The sequence below is a fragment of the Procambarus clarkii genome, chromosome 44, assembly GCF_040958095.1.
Source record: "Procambarus clarkii isolate CNS0578487 chromosome 44, FALCON_Pclarkii_2.0, whole genome shotgun sequence".
Lineage (NCBI taxonomy): Eukaryota > Metazoa > Arthropoda > Malacostraca > Decapoda > Cambaridae > Procambarus > Procambarus clarkii.
This window is the reverse complement of record NC_091193.1, coordinates 24,236,256-24,255,702: the sequence shown is the minus strand read 5'-3', so window position 1 is coordinate 24,255,702 and position 19,447 is coordinate 24,236,256. Positions and strand designations below refer to the sequence as shown.

Genomic DNA, 19,447 nt, shown 5'->3' with positions numbered 1-19,447 from the left:
GGGGGGGGGGGGGACGGGGGTCTTATACACCTTGACCCACCACCTGCAGCTGGGGGGACGGGGGTCTTATACACCTTGACCCACCACCTGCAGCTGGGGGGACGGGGGTCTTATACACCTTGACCCACCACCTGCAGCTGGGGGGGGTGCGGGGGTCTTATACACCTTGACCCACCACCTGCAGCTGGGGGGACGGGGGTCTTATACACCTTGACCCACCACCTGCAGCTGGGGGGGGGACGGGGGTCTTATACACCTTGACCCACCACCTGCAGCTGGGGGGGGGGTGTTAATGTGCCGACATAAACAAGACACATAATTTAACTTATTCTAGGTCCACTTGTGCGCTTAATTAGTATATAGAATATAAGTTTATTCAGAAAATACTGTTTTTTATTACATGTAAACATTTACGAATTCGTCTTCGGGTCGTCCACAGCTTGGACGAGCACAGCGTGAGGAAGGGTTGGGGTCGTCCACAGCTTGGACGAGCACAGCGTGAGGAAGGGTTGTGGTCGTCCACAGCTTGGACGAGCACAGTGTGAGGAAGGGTTGTGGTCGTCCACAGCTTGGACGAGCACAGTGTGAGGAAGGGTTGAGGTCGTCCACAGCCTGGACGAGCACAGTGTGAGGAAGGGTTGTGGTCGTCCACAGCTTGGACGAGCACAGTGTGAGGAAGGGTTGAGGTCGTCCACAGCCTGGACGAGCACAGTGTGAGGAAGGGTTGAGGTCGTCCACAGCCTGGACGAGCACAGTGTGAGGAAGGGTTGTGGTCGTCTACAGCCTGGACGAGCAAAGCGTGAGTAAGGGTTGGGGTCGTCCACAGCTTGGTCGAGCACAGCGTGAGGAAGGGTTGGGGTCGTCCACAGCTTGGACGAGCACAGCGTGAGGAAGGGTTGGGGTCGTCCACAGCTTGGACGAGCACAGCGTGAGGAAGGGTTGGGGTCGTCCACAGCTTGGACGAGCACAGTGTGAGGAAGGGTTGTGGTCGTCCACAGCTTGGACGAGCACAGCGTGAGGAAGGGTTGGGGTCGTCCACAGCTTGGGCGAGCACAGCGTGAGATAGGGTTGGGGTCGTCCACAGCTTGGACGAGCACAGCATGAGGAAGGGTTGGGGTCGTCCACAGCTTGGACGAGCACAGCGTGATGTGATTCACAGGGTTGAATACATAAATACAATAAGTCTCCCTGTGGTGTTGTAAAGTGAATGTTGCTGGTGGCGGCGTTGTGGTGAAGGATGGGGCGTGAGTGGTGTGTGTAGTGCAGGAGCCCGCCAGCGTGTCATGTCAGCCAGGTTGTGTTGACGGCGCCCCCTGCCAGCCCCTTCCTCCTCACCTCTACCACCAGCCTCCTCCCACTCCCCAGCTCTTGCCTGCTCTCCCCAGCTCTTGCTTGCTCTCCCCAGCTCTTGCTTGCCCTCACGCCGCCCTCACGGCTCACCCACTGACGACACCTTCCACCTCTACTCTCCAGCATTCCACTCCCTTCCTATGTGTGTGGGTGTGTGTGGGGTTGAAATATTGGCGGCTCCTGTATCAGCTCTTTACACAAACACTAACGAAATATTTCTTCAGCATAGTGGTAACACAAATCTAGACACTTGTGAGGGATAACACATCAATGTTGTGAAGTCGTCCCACTAACACATCAATGTTGTGAAGTCGTCCCACTAACACATCAATGTTGTGAAGTCGTCCCACTAACACATCAGAGTTATGAAGTCATCCCACTAACACATCAGAGTTATGAAGTCATCCCACTAACACATCAGAGTTATGAAGTCATCCCACTAACACATCAATGTTGTGAAGTCGTCCCACTAACACATCAGAGTTATGAAGTCATCCCACTAACACATCAATGTTATGAAGTCATCCCACTAACACATCAATGTTATGAAGTCATCCCACTAACACATCAATGTTATGAAGTCATCCCACTAACACATCAATGTTATGAAGTCATCCCACTAACACATCAATGTTATGAAGTCATCCCACTAACACATCAATGTTATGAAGTCATCCCACTAACACATCAATGTTGTGAAGACATTCAATAGAGCTTTGCGGACAAGCATGTTATTAACTAGGGAGGCAGACTAGTTAAAAAAAGTTAATTGAAGGTGTTTCAGTGGTACTATATGTATATATGTAGGTTATGTACACATGGGTCACTTGAGGGCACTTACCTTACCTGGAGATGAGCGCGGGGCTTAGCGTCCCTGAAAGCCCCGCGAAAGTGACAAGTAAATGTCACTTTTTATATTTATATGCACTTGATTACAAATGTTGCATTCGATAGCATGCCAGAAAAAAGCACATCAGTTGTCACATAACACATTCGACTGTTGTTTACACACCTGTTGGAAGATATTAGAGGTGTCAGGAAATAACAGAGATACCTGCCTTCACCGGCAGGCCGGAAACCAAACACCCGATCTAAAGTGAAGCTCCTGCCACAAAACAGGAAATGTTGGGGGATTTTTTGTTGATTGAAAACGACTGTTTGTAACCCGAAATGCGTCTTGGACTGGGCAAGGTGGGCGCAACGAAGGCGACTTTGACAGTGGGTAACAATGAGTGTTTCAGTAATATAACGTGGAAAGTAAGGGTTCTGGGGCGTGTTGAAGGGCCTGGAGCCTGATGGCCACGAGCTGACCGTCCGATCACTGTATTATGTATCCCAGACCCACGCTAAGGGCGGTGACAGGAAGCTTACAGTCACACAGTGGGTTCAGGAACTTCTTTCTCTCTCCTGCGGAGGAGAAAGAAGGACTTTGTGCCACTATATATATTATCATGAACAAATTAGCTTAACAGTTATAATTGGCATTGGGTTGCGTAGAGGAGAGCTGCTGGGGTTGAAGAGTGGGCTGTTGTACCCAGCGCGTCAGGAACTGCCAGCGCGGGAACTGATGGCATGACGGGGAATTGAAATAGACACACATCACAAACAATCAAGATATTACTGAACGTTCTGAGTGATACACATAGACATTTCTTATGACATGTGGATGGTTGGTTCGACAAGTGGAGCTGAGGGTCCTGGTGTATTAGTGGCAAGATGTAGTGCTGTAACTGATGCATGCCTTCACCTTCTCTCAGGGTCCAGGGTCCAGTTGGTCATGTTTACACCACACCTTGGTGAAGGTGACGCCCCTGGTGATGTGAGGGCCCTGGTGAAGGTGTGGGCCCCCTGGTGAAGGTGAGGGCCCCCCTGGTGAAGGTGAGGGCCCCCCTGGTGAAGGTGAGGGGCCCCCCTGGTGAAGGTGAGGGGCCCCCCCTGGTGAAGGTGAGGGGCCCCCCCCTGGTGAAGGTGAGGGGCCCCCCCCTGGTGAAGGTGAGGGGCCCCCCCTGGTGAAGGTGAGGGCCCCCCCCCCCTGGTGAAGGTGAGGGGCCCCCCCTGGTGAAGGTGAGGGGCCCCCCTGGTGAAGTTGAGGCCCCCTGGTGCAGGTGAGGCCTCATGGGAAGGTTTATTTTTATTATTTTCTACCACAGATGTGGCCACACATTTACAATGCTAACCAGCATTGTAAATGCTACGAGGGGGCCTCGTAGCCTGGTGGATAGCGCGCAGGACTCGTAATTCTGTGGCGCGGGTTCGATTCCCGCACGAAGCAGAAACAAATGGGCAAAGTTTCTTTCACCCTGAATGCCCATGTTACCTAGCAGTAAATAGGTACCTGGGAGTTAAGTCAGCTGTCACGGGCTGCTTCCTGCGGGTGGAGGCCTGGTCGAGGACCGGGCCGCGGGGACACTAAAGCCCCGAAATCATCTCAAGATAACTCAAGGTAGCATATATACATTTTCTTCTGTCCTCCATGGACAGGGTTAGAGAAATGTTAAACATATAGTTCAAGGGTTTATTGAACACTCAACCACAGAAGGTGATTCGGTGCTTTTAAAATGCTAAGCTAACCTACTTACGTAAATACATAGATACACAGATTTACGTATGCCCTACATAAAGTGTTCGATGTGTCTTTTACATAGTGTCATTAATGTGCATTTACAAATGTTAAATGTAATTCTGATCAGCTTCCATATATACTTTATACACACATACATGCACACACATATATGTACATATACATATATACACACACATGCATTCACATACATTTGTCTCTTTTACTCTGACAGGGTGAGATACCTGATAGAGAAACTAGTGTTCAATTAAGCACTTAATCACTGAAGATGATTAAGGTGCTTTTACAAGCTCAGGTTATATAGTTACATCACATACATACATTGTATAATTGATACATTACATGGTCAATCTTGGGTATAATTCCAATATATCATCAAGTGTTCCAGTACTCGTATAGTAATTACACAGTTCAGCATACCTTAGCCCAGGAGGGCGAAAGTCAGTCAATATGGGACATTCTACAATATAATGTTCAAGAGAGTGCATGTTTTCTCTTTCACAACGTTGACACATTGTGTACTCGACATTTGGGTTTTGAGAGAGCTGCCAGATACGTCTATATCCCAGGCGTATTCTGGCCACTATATTATACATCACATTGCCGGGTTCTTGTTCCCTTAGTCCCATATGTGAATGTCTCCTCACGATATCTATCATAATATTTAATGCTACAACTTTCAGGTCTTTGTGAATTTGTTAAGTCGGTGAGATCTTCATTAGATATTTGTTTAAGTATTCTCTTTGTCACTGCTAATGAAACACCCATATCAATTTCTACCACTGGTGAGGGCCCTGGTGAAGGTGAGGGCCCTGGTGAAGATGAGGGCCCTGGTGAAGATGAGGGCCCTGGTGAAGGTGAGGGCCCTGGTGAAGATGAGGGCCCTGGTGAAGATGAGGGCCCTGGTGAAGATGAGGGCCCTGATGAAGGTGAGGGCCCTGGTGAAGATGAGGGCCCTGGTGAAGGTGAGGGCCCTGGTGAAGGTGAGGGCCCTGGTGAAGATGAGGGCCCTGGTGAAGGTGAGGGCCCTGGTGAAGATGAGGGCCCTGGTGAAGATGAGGGCCCTGGTGAAGATGAGGGCCCTGGTGAAGATGAGGGCCCTGATGAAGGTGAGGGCCCTGGTGAAGATGAGGGCCCTGGTGAAGATGAGGGTCCTGGTGAAGGTGAGGGGCCCTGATGAAGGTGAGGGCCCTGGTGAAGATGAGGGCCCTGGTGAAGATGAGGGCCCTGATGAAGGTGAGGGCCCTGGTGAAGATGAGGGCCCTGGTAAAGGTGAGGGCCCTGGTGAAGGTGCAGGCCCTGGCCAACCTGTCGGAGCTCACGGACTACTAAATTCATAATTTTAAATCCCGCGGACCACTAAAGTTTCCTAGCTACATCCTGGTGTTGTGATGGCCAGTGTCTATGGGGTGTGGAAGGTTTCGTGGCATGATGGGATAAACTCACAACACAGAGCGGCCGTGGATGATGCAGCTCACTACCAGGGTCTTGAATATATCCAAATTTCGAGTAGTTCGAATCATATTGTCTTGATATTTTGAGTATTTTCTTCTCTCGGCCTCCAGTTAGAATGTTCTTGCTAATGGTAGCTGACAAGGACTGAGGAGGCTCTGAACCATTGATCAGCTTGACACGTTTAAGTCAAGTACACGTATTACTATTGTTACTATTATCATTAGTTACATTGTCTTTTTGTACTGCTAAAGAAATGTAAAATATTCCTTTGTTTGTTTTCACTCATTATGAGTTTATTGCATTCGAATCTGAAACCAAACAAGAAATGATAGTTATTAAAGTCAAACAATTTGATGCCAATAAATATAACAGTTCAAAAAAATACAGTTACATACAATAAACAAATAAAATAATACCTTCAGAATATAAGATTTTCTTAGAATATTATTTTGTTTTATTATTAATAAAACGAAAAATGCAAATAATGTCCAGATTTTTGTGCGGACCACCTCACCCTGACGATACAGGGTGAGGTTGGTCTCTCTGATGCGCGCTGCACTAGTTAACAGTAGTAGGGAAAAGTAGGACGTAGACCGTCCCCTCCATCAGCGGAGATTGATGACTGACAGTTGAGCGTGATTAATCGCCTGCTAATCATGAAGGCGCATGCATGAGCTGTGTGGGTGACCTGTTACCTTGAGTTTGACGTCGACGAAGGTGCCCTCTCCATTCTGAGAATAAGAAGACAGATGGATGACACATGTGTGATGGGTGTCCGTGCATGGGGGGGGGGGGTACGTGCAACACGCGCATGACCCCCCAGCTGCGCAGCTCTCGCTCTCGGGCGAAGATGATTCAATGTCTTCTTCCAATAAACTCTCCCCTCGGGGCAAAATTTAAAATGAAAAAAATGACTTCTTTATTATGTACCCCATACCCACCTCGTGGTGATCTTAGTTGTTTAAACAGTTGTATTTTGTATGTAGTAAACTTCGATACGATTGGCGTCATGCAACCCGGATGCGGTGGTTACCTTGAGATTACCTTGCCTTGAGTGGTGAGATACACAACCCTCACCTTGTGAGAGAGAGAGAGAGACAACCCACACCTTGTGAGAGACACAACCCTCACCTTGTGAGAGAGAGAGAGAGAGAGACAACCCACACCTTGTGAGAGACACAACCCTCACCTTGTGAGAGAGAGAGAGAGAGAGACAACCCACACCTTGTGAGATACACAACCCTCACCTTGTGAGAGAGAGAGAGAGAGAGAGACAACCCACACCTTGTGAGAGACACAACCCTCACCTTGTGAGAGAGAGAGAGAGAGACAACCCACACCTTGTGAGAGACACAACCCTCACCTTGTGAGAGAGAGAGAGAGAGAGACAACCCACACCTTGTGAGAGACACAACCCTCACCTTGTGAGAGAGAGAGAGAGAGACAACCCACACCTTGTGAGATACACAACCCTCACCTTGTGAGAGAGAGAGAGAGAGAGAGACAACCCACACCTTGTGAGAGACACAACCCTCACCTTGTGAGAGAGAGAGAGAGAGAGACAACCCACACCTTGTGAGAGACACAACCCTCACCACATTGTAACATGGGTGTTGTTCGTTCTTACTTTTAATCTTCTTTTACCTTCACCCTGTCCATATTCTTTACTCACTTACTCAAACCAAGGGACTCCAGAGCTATACTTGAGCCGACCCCACGCCACGTGGTCTTAAACTGTTTGACCGGCTTAAGATTCTACAACCCTTATGACGTGAAAACAGACTTCTAGCAAAACTCTAGAATCGCCTTGCCCTGCCACCACCAGACCATTACCACTGAGCAATAATCGAGGTCTGGATCGATCATGCTAACCAATAAACCTTGGGGGCTTGATCCCCACTAGTAATATATGGGAGGGTTGAATTTTACGTTGTGTGGAATTATTAGAAATCAAAGGGACAATGAATTCTTACTTGGTGTTAGAATCTGCGGCCCAACTCAACTCGGCCTCTTGGACCCCACGTGGTCTCGGACAATGTAAATAAATTTTACAAAAAATGGAAATTAATAAAAAGACAATTTACTAGCTAAATAGTTTATTCAAAACTAAACAAAATCTAAATCAAAGCACTCCCTGGTTGAACACTTCCTACATGAACCGGCAATGAGATGACCTATTTCCCTATACCAAACTCTTAACAACTCTACCTTTTTAGGCGACCAGCTCAGTGGACTGCTTATCTTGGGGAGAGGTGGAGTGGCCACCTTCTCGAGTCGTTCCTTGTACCACACTGTCTTTCCCTTGCTCTACTCTACACAGAAGCCAGAGCAGGGTATTCTTCTGCCTAGTTTACTAAGTTACTCGTAGGGTTTAAGTTGAACAACTAATCTCTGTTGTACTGAATGACCCAGATTGGTTGAATTCTTTTAACTGAAGTTAATTACACAAGCATCTAGGGAAGAGCTATTTCCGATTACAAAATGGCTATTTGACCTTCGAGAAAATACCAAAAATATGGAGCTTTGGTGACCCTTGTGACCTCAGGTCGGCCAAATGATTGCGCGGCAGAGACTAGTCCCGCTAGTGACGTCACTGATGGTGACTTAACTCATTATCCTGACAATTAGGATCCTCTCGATACTATAAACAGTAATACTATAAAGTTTGAATGAAGACTAATTTCTCAAAATTACTGAATAATGTGGAATAATTCATTATACAAAACTGTGAACAAAGGCGCCAGTTATTTCCACCGCCAATCCCCCCAGGGGATTCGACCATGTGCTTGGGTCAGGTCCCAACCTGTGGTTCCACCTCTCACTCTCCCATGTGTAGATAGAACATTCTGGATCATAATATTCCATACCAGGTGGTATGAGAGAGAACCCGGGTTTGGTATTTTTTATATAGTAAACTCTTTTTCGTTTGCTATGGACACTTACCACCAGCACCACCTGCCAGTTCTACTAGTCACCACCTGCCGCAGCCTCCATGTCCCAGACACCAATCAGCCTTCACCTTCCACCGCAAATGAGCTCGCTTGACCTCCGCCCCCCCCCCCCTCCCAACCATACATTCCATTCAAATTGGAATTGAATGGAAGAGTAATAATTAGTCAACAGAGACATATTATCAATATTTTACCAAGTCATTTTACTGAGAAATAACTCAGTTATCTTTATAAACAAATCTCCAACTCAGCGTTGTGTATTATGAGTTATAAATATTACATCTCATTCTTTCAGACTCTTTACTGTTTATATAGTATCAGTCAACTAAGTCATCTTTATCGGCTTTACTACTCCATCCTACAACCACCCATCTGTATTGTATCATATAATCTACGAGACCTTACTCATAAGACAAACACTACCCGTCGCTGTATTTTATGTCTTATAAATATTACAAAAGTCTATTGTTCTATATCTTTCAACATTGATATTTAAGCATGAAAGATTCACTGTTTGTACTCCATGTTATGTGCTGATTTTGCATAAGTCAGACTATTTCTGCATGTGAAGAGTGTGAGAGAAGAAAAATTGGAGAGTGCACAGATAAGCGCGAGAGTGAGATAATAGTGTGCAAGCACCCATACATAAGTGTGGATGAGCCTGTGTGCAGTGTGTCATTCATCTGTGTGTACTTGCCTGTCTGTGCTTTCCAAACATATTGCTCAAGATCGTTTATTTCGCGTGTAGTGAGTGAGCGAGCGTGCGGCTGTCATGGAGGGTGGTGCAAGACTGACCAGGAATGCAGTGAGCAGATGTATGAGTCGGTGGGGTGAGCGTAGATGAGTGAGAGTACTGACCTATCAGTACTTGGCTATCCCCGCATATGGGGGCATTCACATTGCATACTGGTCTAAAAAATCTGTTCCCATTCCATACAATTCTCAAGCTTTTACTGGTGAGGTATACATCCATTCTTATTATTATTGTTTTTAGTCTACTATGTAGTATGCAGACTGACTCACATCAGTGTCTAATCATATCGATCTTCCTAGAGCACACTATATTCTATCATATCTTCATAGTTCATGCAGTGACTTAGTTTTTGCAGTGACAAGTATTTTTGCATAGCAACTTATTTTTGCAAAGTAACGAGTTTTTGCAGTGAGTTTGCAGTGACAATTTTTTTTGGCAAAATCAGTTTTTGCAGTGACTTAGTTTTTCCAGAGTAACAAGATATTTTTAGTGACTTTAGTTTTTGCAGTGACAATTTTGATTTTTTTTTTTTTTTTTGCTTAGTGACACGTTTTCAGAATGTCAAGTTTTTGTTGTTTCTTCCATTCAGTGACTAGTTCATTGTTACGTATTATCAGCAGCATTATTGTTTATCATCAAATTGATTTTGTTAGTTAGTTCAAATTGTATATATTTTAGTTGCAAAGTATTTTATTTATCCATTCACCAAAATTAAATTGACAAGGTACATTATTGTAACTATGTTACGCTTATCAACTCATTATTTCATACCATCTATGTTCTTAAACAAATGAATGCTTTATGCAGTTACATATTTACTAAGACAATCTTTTCTCAATGTTTCTTAATTATCATTTCACTTCGTACTACTGAAAATAGGTAATTCTTCTTTGAATCATTTCTTAACTAAAATATATCTCTGAAACATCTTTGCACATTGAATGTTACTTTTATGTCATCTTTATTCTCCAATGTCACGCTCAGAGTCATCAAAATACTATTCATGTCATAAAAAGTTATTTTCATAGACATTAAGAATATACACAAAGTCAACAAACACTATTCACACTATCAAAAGCTATTCTCAGAATCATTAAAGACAATTTTAAAGCCCAAGAAATCTCTCACTGTGATGTATTTACTTATAAAAGATACTCTACCATCTTCAGCATTTAAAGTTTCTCTCCAAGTCAGCAATAACACGTTCCAAAATCTTTTAATTAACATTTGTACTTACTAAGACATCTTTATGCTTCAAATGTTTCTCACATCTCATCTTCGTGCACATAAAGAATCCCTCCAAGACAATAATAATACTGTTATAATTTAATTATCATTTTGCATTCTCTAACAGCATTTTATATGAAAGATTTACTCTTTAGATGTTCTTGGTGCATTAAATAAACTCTCACTCTTAACATAGTTAATCATTCAATAAATGAAAAGTCAGTTAAACCTTTTTCCTATTTTAAACTTATCATTGCTTTTAGGTAGTAATAAAACTTACAAAGACAGGTCATTGTCTTGTCACAATCAACTGTAAGTATTATATAAACCTAAACATATACAACTTTATGTAGTAATAAACTTATGCAACGTGTATAAATGAGTAAAACGTTCTATCAACTCAATGTAAGGATATTAAGACCAGCATGTTATCAGTGTTTGACTATGTTTCACACCATATATCTTACTTGTACACTTCCCACCTAGCATTTTGTGTACATCTTATCTTATCACACCACACATAACCTTCACTTATTATATATTTACTCATTCTGTTCAGATAATATATAGGAAAGTCTATTTTACAACATCTAGTCTTAATACACTTTATTTTTACTTTTATCATCTAATCATATACATATGCGTTTTCTTCAGATCATTTACGTTTTCCTTATGTGTTTCATATACATTTTGCTTCATTTTAAATGGTTAATTGTTATATATGGTGTGAATGCATTTCAAGGGGTATTTGTTAAAGATATGGTGCTTATCCGTTTCAAGGGGGGGTATATGGTTAAGATTAGGGTATTTAAGCATTATCAAGCAATATTTGTTATATATGGGTAATTTATTCATTTGAAGGGTTAACTGCTCAAATAGGTGTTTATGCATTTCAAGGAATATTGTTTAAGAAAGATGTTTATGCATTTCAAGTGTTTTTTTTTTAAGATGAGGTATTTAACCATTTCAACATGTATTTGTTAAAGTTGTGGTGTTTATGTATGTGTTAGACCATAATTGTTGAATATAAGATCTTTAACCTAACCTTACATATATAGTTTTGTTGAAATAAATTCATACAATTTTTCCGTGTGTGTTGTGTTAAATATTTGATTTAGGTTTACCTTCTCTTTTATCCTTCCCTTTTTTCTCTTAATCTAGTATAGTCTTGTACCTTACCTTTCCTCCTTCTTTATCCTCTCTATGTTTTAAGTTTCAATGTCTTAGCCTTTTACATCTCTTTTTCGGTCGTTTCTCAGTGTCTTAGCTTTTGTTTCTCTTTCTTAGTCTTTATTTCTGTCAACGACTGTCTTTTGTTTTCTGGCAATGGTTTTTTTTACTGTCGCAGTCTTTATTTTCTGTCTTAGTGTGTTTTCTCTTTCTATCTCCTTCTTTTAGTCTCAAACTCTCTGTTTCTCTCATATCTTCTCATCTTAATCTTTTCTCCTTTGTAATAATGTAATTAAAGAGTCAGAGAAACTGGGGCGTTATGGTAAGAATAGAGACAGACTGTGACATTCTTGCTGTGACCAGCAAGAATGGCCTCAGGAACACCTTGACCAGTAAGAATGGCCGCAGGAACACCTTGACCAGCAAGAATGGCCTCAGGAACACCTTGACCAGTAAGAATGGCCGCAGGAACACCTTGACCAGTAAGAATGGCCGCAGGAACACCTTGACCAGTAAGAATGGCCGCAGGAACACCTTGACCAGCAAGAATGGCCGCAGGAACACCTTGACCAGCAAGAATGGCCGCAGGAACACCTTGACCAGTAAGAATGGCCGCAGGAACACCTTGACCAGTAAGAATGGCCGCAGGAACACCTTGACCAGTAAGAATGGCCGCAGGAACACCTTGACCAGCAAGAATGGCCACAGGAACGCCTTGACCAGTAAGAATGGCCGCAGGAACACCTTGACCAGTAAGAATGGCCGCAGGAACACCTTGACCAGTAAGAATGGCCGCAGGAACACCTTGACCAGTAAGAATGGCCGCAGGAACACCTTGACCAGCAAGAATGGCCACAGGAACGCCTTGACCAGTAAGAATGGCCGCAGGAACGCCTTGACCAGTAAGATTGGCTGCAGGAACGCCTTGACCAGCAAGAATGGCCACAGGAACACCTTGACCAGTAAGAATGGCCGCAGGAACGCCTTGACCAGTAAGAATGGCCGCAGGAACGCCTTGACCAGTAAGAATGGCCACAGGAACACCTTGACCAGTAAGAATGGCTGCAGGAACGCCTTGACCAGTAAGAATGGCTGCAGGAACGCCTTGACCAGTAAGAATGGCCGAAGGAATGCCTTGACCAGTAAGAATTGCTGCAGGAACGCCTTGACCAGTAAGAATGGCTGCAGGAACACCTTGACCAGTAAGAATGGCCGCAGGAACGCCTTGACCAGTAAGAATGGCCGCAGGAACGCCTTGACCAGCAAGAATGGCCGCAGGAACGCCTTGACCAGTAAGAATGGCCGCAGGAACACCTTGACCAGTAAGAATGGCCGCAGGAACGCCTTGACCAGTAAGAATGGCCGCAGGAACGCCTTGACCAGTAAGAATGGCCGCAGGAACGCCTTGACCAGCAAGAATGGCCGCAGGAACGCCTTGACCAGTAAGAATGGCCGCAGGAACACCTTGACCAGTAAGAATGGCCGCAGGAACGCCTTGACCAGTAAGAATGGCCGCAGGAACGCCTTGACCAGTAAGAATGGCCGCAGGAACGCCTTGACCAGTAAGAATGGCCGCAGGAACGCCTTGACCAGCAAGAATGGCCACAGGAACACCTTGACCAGTAAGAATGGCCGCAGGAACACCTTGACCAGTAAGAATGGCCGCAGGAACACCTTGACCAGTAAGAATGGCCGCAGGAACACCTTGACCAGTAAGAATGGCCGCAGGAACACCTTGACCAGCAAGAATGGCCACAGGAACGCCTTGACCAGTAAGAATGGCCGCAGGAACGCCTTGACCAGTAAGATTGGCTGCAGGAACGCCTTGACCAGCAAGAATGGCCACAGGAACACCTTGACCAGTAAGAATGGCCGCAGGAACGCCTTGACCAGTAAGAATGGCCGCAGGAACGCCTTGACCAGTAAGAATGGCCACAGGAACACCTTGACCAGTAAGAATGGCTGCAGGAACGCCTTGACCAGTAAGAATGGCTGCAGGAACGCCTTGACCAGTAAGAATGGCCGAAGGAATGCCTTGACCAGTAAGAATTGCTGCAGGAACGCCTTGACCAGTAAGAATGGCTGCAGGAACACCTTGACCAGTAAGAATGGCCGCAGGAACGCCTTGACCAGTAAGAATGGCCGCAGGAACGCCTTGACCAGCAAGAATGGCCGCAGGAACGCCTTGACCAGTAAGAATGGCCGCAGGAACACCTTGACCAGTAAGAATGGCCGCAGGAACGCCTTGACCAGTAAGAATGGCCGCAGGAACGCCTTGACCAGTAAGAATGGCCGCAGGAACGCCTTGACCAGCAAGAATGGCCGCAGGAACGCCTTGACCAGTAAGAATGGCCGCAGGAACACCTTGACCAGTAAGAATGGCCGCAGGAACGCCTTGACCAGTAAGAATGGCCGCAGGAACGCCTTGACCAGTAAGAATGGCCGCAGGAACGCCTTGACCAGTAAGAATGGCCGCAGGAACGCCTTGACCAGCAAGAATGGCCACAGGAACACCTTGACCAGTAAGAATGGCCGCAGGAACGCCTTGACCAGTAAGAATGGCTGCAGGAACACCTTGACCAGTAAGAATGGCCGCAGGAACACCTTGACCAGCAAGAATGGCTGCAGGAACACCTTGACCAGCAAGAATGGCCGCAGGAACACCTTGACCAGCAAGAATGGCCGCAGGAACACCTTGACCAGCAAGAATGGCTGCAGGAACACCTTGACCAGTAAGAATGGCCGCAGGAACACCTTGACCAGTAAGAATGGCCGCAGGAACACCTTGACCAGCAAGAATGGCCGCAGGAACACCTTGACCAGTAAGAAGGGCCACAGGAACGCCTTGACCAGTAAGAATGGGAATATGGAGGTGATTCTTAGGAAGCCATGAGGGTGCATTTTACCGGCTCCGCTGAGCCGCTCTGGTTAAAGGTGCGTTGGTGCCATCAATGGTGTCTGTGTCTGTCTGTCTCTGTCTCGGGGGCTCCTGGCCAGCGTCTTCATTACTGTACTGTACAGTACGTGTTGTTTAGTAACACTTCCCCACCTTGCTCACACATCTCGCCCACGTGAACGTTATCTGGGGAGGAACGTTTATTTTGTCCCATGAGAACGTTATCTGGGGAGGAACGTTTATTTTGTCCCATGAGAACGTTATCTGGGGTGGAACGTTTATTTTGTCCCATGAGACCGTTATCTGGGGTGGAACGTTTATTGTCCCATGAGAACGTTACCTGGGGGGAACATGAACTATGTATTATATTGTTGGCGGAGTGTGGCCTCGGGGGAGTGTGGCCTCGGGGGAGTGTGGCCTCGAGGGAGTGTGGTCTCGGGGGAGTGTGGCCTCGGGGGAGTGTGGCCTCGGGAGAGTGTGGCCTCGGGGGAGTGTGGCCTCGAGGGAGTGTGGTCTCGGGGGAGTGTGGCCTCGGGGGAGTGTGGCCTCGGGAGAGTGTGGCCTCGGGGGAGTGTGGCCTCGGGAGAGTGTGGCCTCGGGGGAGTGTGGCCTCGAGGGAGTGTGGCCTCGGGGGAGTGTGGCCTCGGGGGAGTGTGGCCTCGGGAGAGTGTGGCCTCGGGGAGTGTGGCCTCGAGGGAGTGTGGCCTCGGGGGAGTGTGGCCTCGGGAGAGTGTGGCCTCGGGGAGTGTGGCCTCGGGAGAGTGTGGCCTCGGGAGAGTGTGGCCTCGGGGGAGTGTGGCCTCGGGGGAGTGTGGCCTCGGGGGAGTGTGGCCTCGGGGGAGTGTGGCCTCGGGGGAGTGTGGCCTCGGGGAGTGTGGCCTCGGGGAGTGTGGCCTCGGGGGAGTGTGGCCTCGGGGAGTGTGGCCACGGGGGTGTGGCCTCGGGGGAGTGTGGCCTCGGGAGTGTGGCCACGGGGGAGTGTGGCCTCGGGAGAGTGTGGTCTCGGGAGAGTGTGGCCTCGGGGGAGTGTGGCCTCGGGGGAGTGTGGCCTCGGGGGAGTGTGGCCTCGGGAGAGTGTGGCCTCGGGGAGTGTGGCCTCGGGGAGTGTGGCCTCGGGGAGTGTGGCCTCGGGGGAGTGTGGCCTCGGGGGAGTGTGGCCTCGGGGAGTGTGGCCACGGGGGTGTGGCCTCGGGGGAGTGTGGCCTCGGGAGTGTGGCCACGGGGGAGTGTGGCCTCGGGGGAGTGTGGCCTCGGGGAGTGTGGCCACGGGGGTGTGGCCTCGGGGGAGTGTGGCCTCGGGAGTGTGGCCACGGGGGAGTGTGGCCTCGGGGAGTGTGGCCACGGGGGTGTGGCCTCGGGGGAGTGTGGCCTCGGGAGTGTGGCCACGGGGGAGTGTGGCCTCGGGGGAGTGTGGCCTCGGGGGAGTGTGGCCTCGGGGGAGTGTGGCCTCGGGGGAGTGTGGCCTCGGGAGAGTGTGGCCTCGGGGGAGTGTGGCCTCGGGGGAGTGTGGCCTCGGGGGAGTGTGGCCTCGGGGGAGTGTGGCCTCGGGGGAGTGTGGCCTCGGGAGAGTGTGGCCTCGAAGGAGTGTGGCCTCGGGAGAGTGTGGCCTCGGGGGAGTGTGGCCTCGGGGAGTGTGGCCTCGGGAGTGTGGCCTCGGGGGAGTGTGGCCTCGGGATTGTGGCCACGGGGGAGTGTGGCCTCGGGAGTGTGGCCACGGGGGAGTGTGGCCTCGGGGGAGTGTGGCCTCGGGGGAGTGTGGCCTCGGGAGAGTGTGGCCTCGGGGGAGTGTGGCCTCGGGAGAGTGTGGCCTCGGGGGAGTGTGGCCTCGGGGGAGTGTGGCCTCGGGGAGTGTGGCCACGGGGGTGTGGCCTCGGGGGAGTGTGGCCACGGGGGAGTGTGGCCTCGGGGGAGTGTGGCCTCGGGGGAGTGTGGCCTCGAGGGAGTGTGGCAACGGGGGAGTGTGGCCTCGGGGGAGTGTGGCCTCGGGGGAGTGTGGCCACGGGGGAGTGTGGCCTCGGGGGAGTGTGGCCTCGGGGGAGTGTGGCCTCGGGGAGTGTGGCCACGGGGGTGTGGTCTCGGGGGAGTGTGGCCTCGGGGGAGTGTGGCCTCGGGGGAGTGTGGCCTCGGGAGAGTGTGGCCTCGGGGGAGTGTGGCCTCGGGGGAGTGTGGCCTCGGGGAGTGTGGCCACGGGGGTGTGGCCTCGGGGGAGTGTGGCCACGGGGGAGTGTGGCCTCGGGGGAGTGTGGCCACGGGGGAGTGTGGCCACGGGGGAGTGTGGCCTCGGGGGAGTGTGGCCTCGGGAGAGTGTGGCCTCGGGGGAGTGTGGCCTCGGGGGAGTGTGGCCACGGGGGAGTGTGGCCTCGGGGGAGTGTGGCCTCGGGGGAGTGTGGCCACGGGGGAGTGTGGCCACGGGGGAGTGTGGCCTCGGGGGAGTGTAGCCTCGGGGGAGTGTGGCCTCGGGGGAGTGTGGCCTCGGGGGAGTGTGGCCTCGGGGGAGTGTGGCCACGGGGGAGTGTGGCCTCGGGGAGTGTGGCCACGGGGGTGTGGCCTCGGGGGAGTGTGGCCTCGGGAGTGTGGCCTCGGGGGAGTGTGGCCTCGGGAGTGTGGCCTCGGGGGAGTGTGGCCTCGAGGGAGTGTGGCCACGGGGGAGTGTGGCCTCGGGGGAGTGTGGCCACGGGGGAGTGTGGCCTCGGGGGAGTGTGGCCTCGGGGGAGTGTGGCCTCGGGGAGTGTGGCCTCGGGGGAGTGTGGCCTCGGGGGAGTGTGGCCTCGGGGAGTGTGGCCACGGGGGTGTGGCCTCGGGAGTGTGGCCACGGGGGAGTGTGGCCTCGCGGGAGTGTGGCCACGGGGGAGTGTGGCCTCGGGGGAGTGTGGCCTCGGGGGAGTGTGGCCTCGGGGGAGTGTGGCCACGGGGGAGTGTGGCCTCGGGGGAGTGTGGCCTCGGGGGAGTGTGGCCACGGGGGAGTGTGGCCACGGGGGAGTGTGGCCTCGGGGGAGTGTGGCCTCGGGGGAGTGTGGCCTCGGGGGAGTGTGGCCACGGGGGAGTGTGGCCTCGGGGGAGTGTGGCCTCGGGGGAGTGTGGCCTCGGGAGAGTGTGGCCTCGGGGGAGTGGGCCACTCAACATGACCTTCAGCCCGCACCACATGGTAGTAAACCTGAAGTTACTATAATGTTGTAGGGAAGGTTGTGATGGAGCAGGAAGGTTGTGGTGAAGGCAGGTTGTAGAGCACCGCTGGTGTAGCCTCCAGTGTTCCCCCTCTAGTTCCTCCCACTCTCTCACCTTACACGCAACACCTGTTTCCTCTTTCCTCGTGTTCATCCCAATCTCCACCTCCCTTCCATTTTATCAATTATATATATATATATATATATATATATATATATATGCAAACAAGCCTGAATGGTCCCCAGGACTATATACAACTGAAAACTCACACCCCAGAAGTGACTCGAACCCATACTCCCACAACTGGTATGTACAGGGACGCCTTAATCCGCTTGACCATCACGACCGGACATAAGGAAGTGATAGCCGAGGCTATATGAACCACTTCCCCGCCGGCACTCGGATGGTAATCTTGGGCATAGCATTTTATCAAATCACCTCATTCTTTGGGGCACACGTGAGGAACACAAATGCAACTGCAAATGCAAACATTTGCATTTGTGTTCCTCACGTGTGCCCCAAAGAATGAGGTGATTTGATAAAATGCTATGCCCAAGATTACCATCCGAGTGCCGGCGGGGAAGTGGTTCATATAGCCTCGGCTATCACTTCCTTATGTCCGGTCGTGATGGTCAAGCGGATTAAGGCGTCCCTGTACATACCAGTTGTGGGAGTATGGGTTCGAGTCACTTCTGGGGTGTGAGTTTTCAGATATATATATATATATATATATATATATATATATATATATATTTATATATATATATATATATATATATATATATATATATATATTTATATATATATATATATATATATATATATATATATATATATATATATATATTTTCAGTTGCATATTGTCCTGGGGACCATTCAGGCTTGTTCGCATATATATATATAATATGTATGTATAAGGGGTACCACCTCTGGTGCAAGTATAGGGACCCATAGCCTCGGAGGAGAAAATAAAGAGTACTCAGAAGACTTTGTGGATCCTCACTGAACACTTTGATATTGTTTTACACAACTCCCCCATGCACTCGAGCTATGTCAATAGGGGAGTTGTGTAAAACCCTGGTTTGTGTCTCGGAGAGGCTGCGGGAACTTTGATATTTTCTTCTACTACCACCCCTATTCTTTTTGTATGTCTGTATAGATATTTAACTTTATTTTAAAATTTCATTACACAAAAAGGGTTACAACATTGGTTACATGCAGGGTACAAGGCTGCTTGTCACAAGTTGTATAGCTCCTCTAGCTCCTCAGATGGCGGGCAGGAACCATGGATGCAGTGAGCATTTCCTCTCTGGATCGCCACACTAAGGCGCTGAAAGAGAAAACTGGCGACTCTAGGGTCTCTAGTTGTTTCAATTAGCTTGGACCCCAACTCCTTAAAATAACTAGCAGCACTTTTATCCCAGGCACTTGGTGCCTGGGATAAAAGTCCCCCTTGGTGCCTCTGAGGCAATGGGGACAAAATTGTAGTATTGATCAAGGTCTCTGTATTTACGTGACTTGGCTGCTTCCCGGTGATTCACAGCACCTCCTGCCTGTGCGGCACCGAAATCAACATAGGTGTTGGTTAAAGATGAAACGCAATATATATATATATATATATATATATATATATATATATATATATATATATATATATATATATATATATATATATATAATAGAATAAGCACTACGTGGTGAGACGTAGTGCTTATTGTATTTACCTGTACGTGCCTATCAGCCTTCAGTCTGGTATACAGGATGTTGTTTTAGGTTCAGCTTCTTGGAACAAAATTCCCCAAGTAGCAGTATATGGTGAGCCCGTAGTGGACGTACCTGGCACAGGAGCGGTGCTGTGACCTGTGCTGCTGTACAGGTGTCCACGCTCAATACTCCCC

General features: G+C 48.9%; 3 protein-coding genes across 3 annotated transcripts; 2 read left to right on the top strand and 1 right to left on the bottom strand.

Moving 5' to 3' along the window:
• Positions 1-2,520: 2,520 nt before the first annotated feature.
• LOC138350182 (circumsporozoite protein-like) lies at positions 2,521-5,108 on the top strand. The gene is made up of 2 exons (XM_069300522.1): positions 2,521-2,572; positions 4,654-5,108. Exons 1-2 carry the CDS (start codon positions 2,521-2,523, stop codon positions 5,106-5,108), a joined length of 507 nt encoding a protein of 168 aa, XP_069156623.1.
• A 571-nt stretch (positions 5,109-5,679) lies between these two features.
• LOC123745183 (putative per-hexamer repeat protein 5) lies at positions 5,680-14,676 on the bottom strand. Its single transcript, XM_069300521.1, has 4 exons — positions 14,538-14,676; positions 11,829-14,332; positions 6,082-6,117; positions 5,680-5,694 (listed from the first exon to the last, which is right to left on the bottom strand). The coding sequence occupies exons 1-4, from the start codon at positions 14,674-14,676 to the stop codon at positions 5,680-5,682; spliced, it is 2,694 nt and encodes an 897-aa protein (XP_069156622.1).
• Positions 14,677-14,742: 66 nt separating this feature from the next.
• On the top strand, positions 14,743-17,553 carry LOC138350181 (PE-PGRS family protein PE_PGRS3-like). Its single transcript, XM_069300520.1, has one exon. The coding sequence runs from the start codon at positions 14,743-14,745 to the stop codon at positions 17,551-17,553; it is 2,811 nt and encodes a 936-aa protein (XP_069156621.1).
• Positions 17,554-19,447: the final 1,894 nt, after the last annotated feature.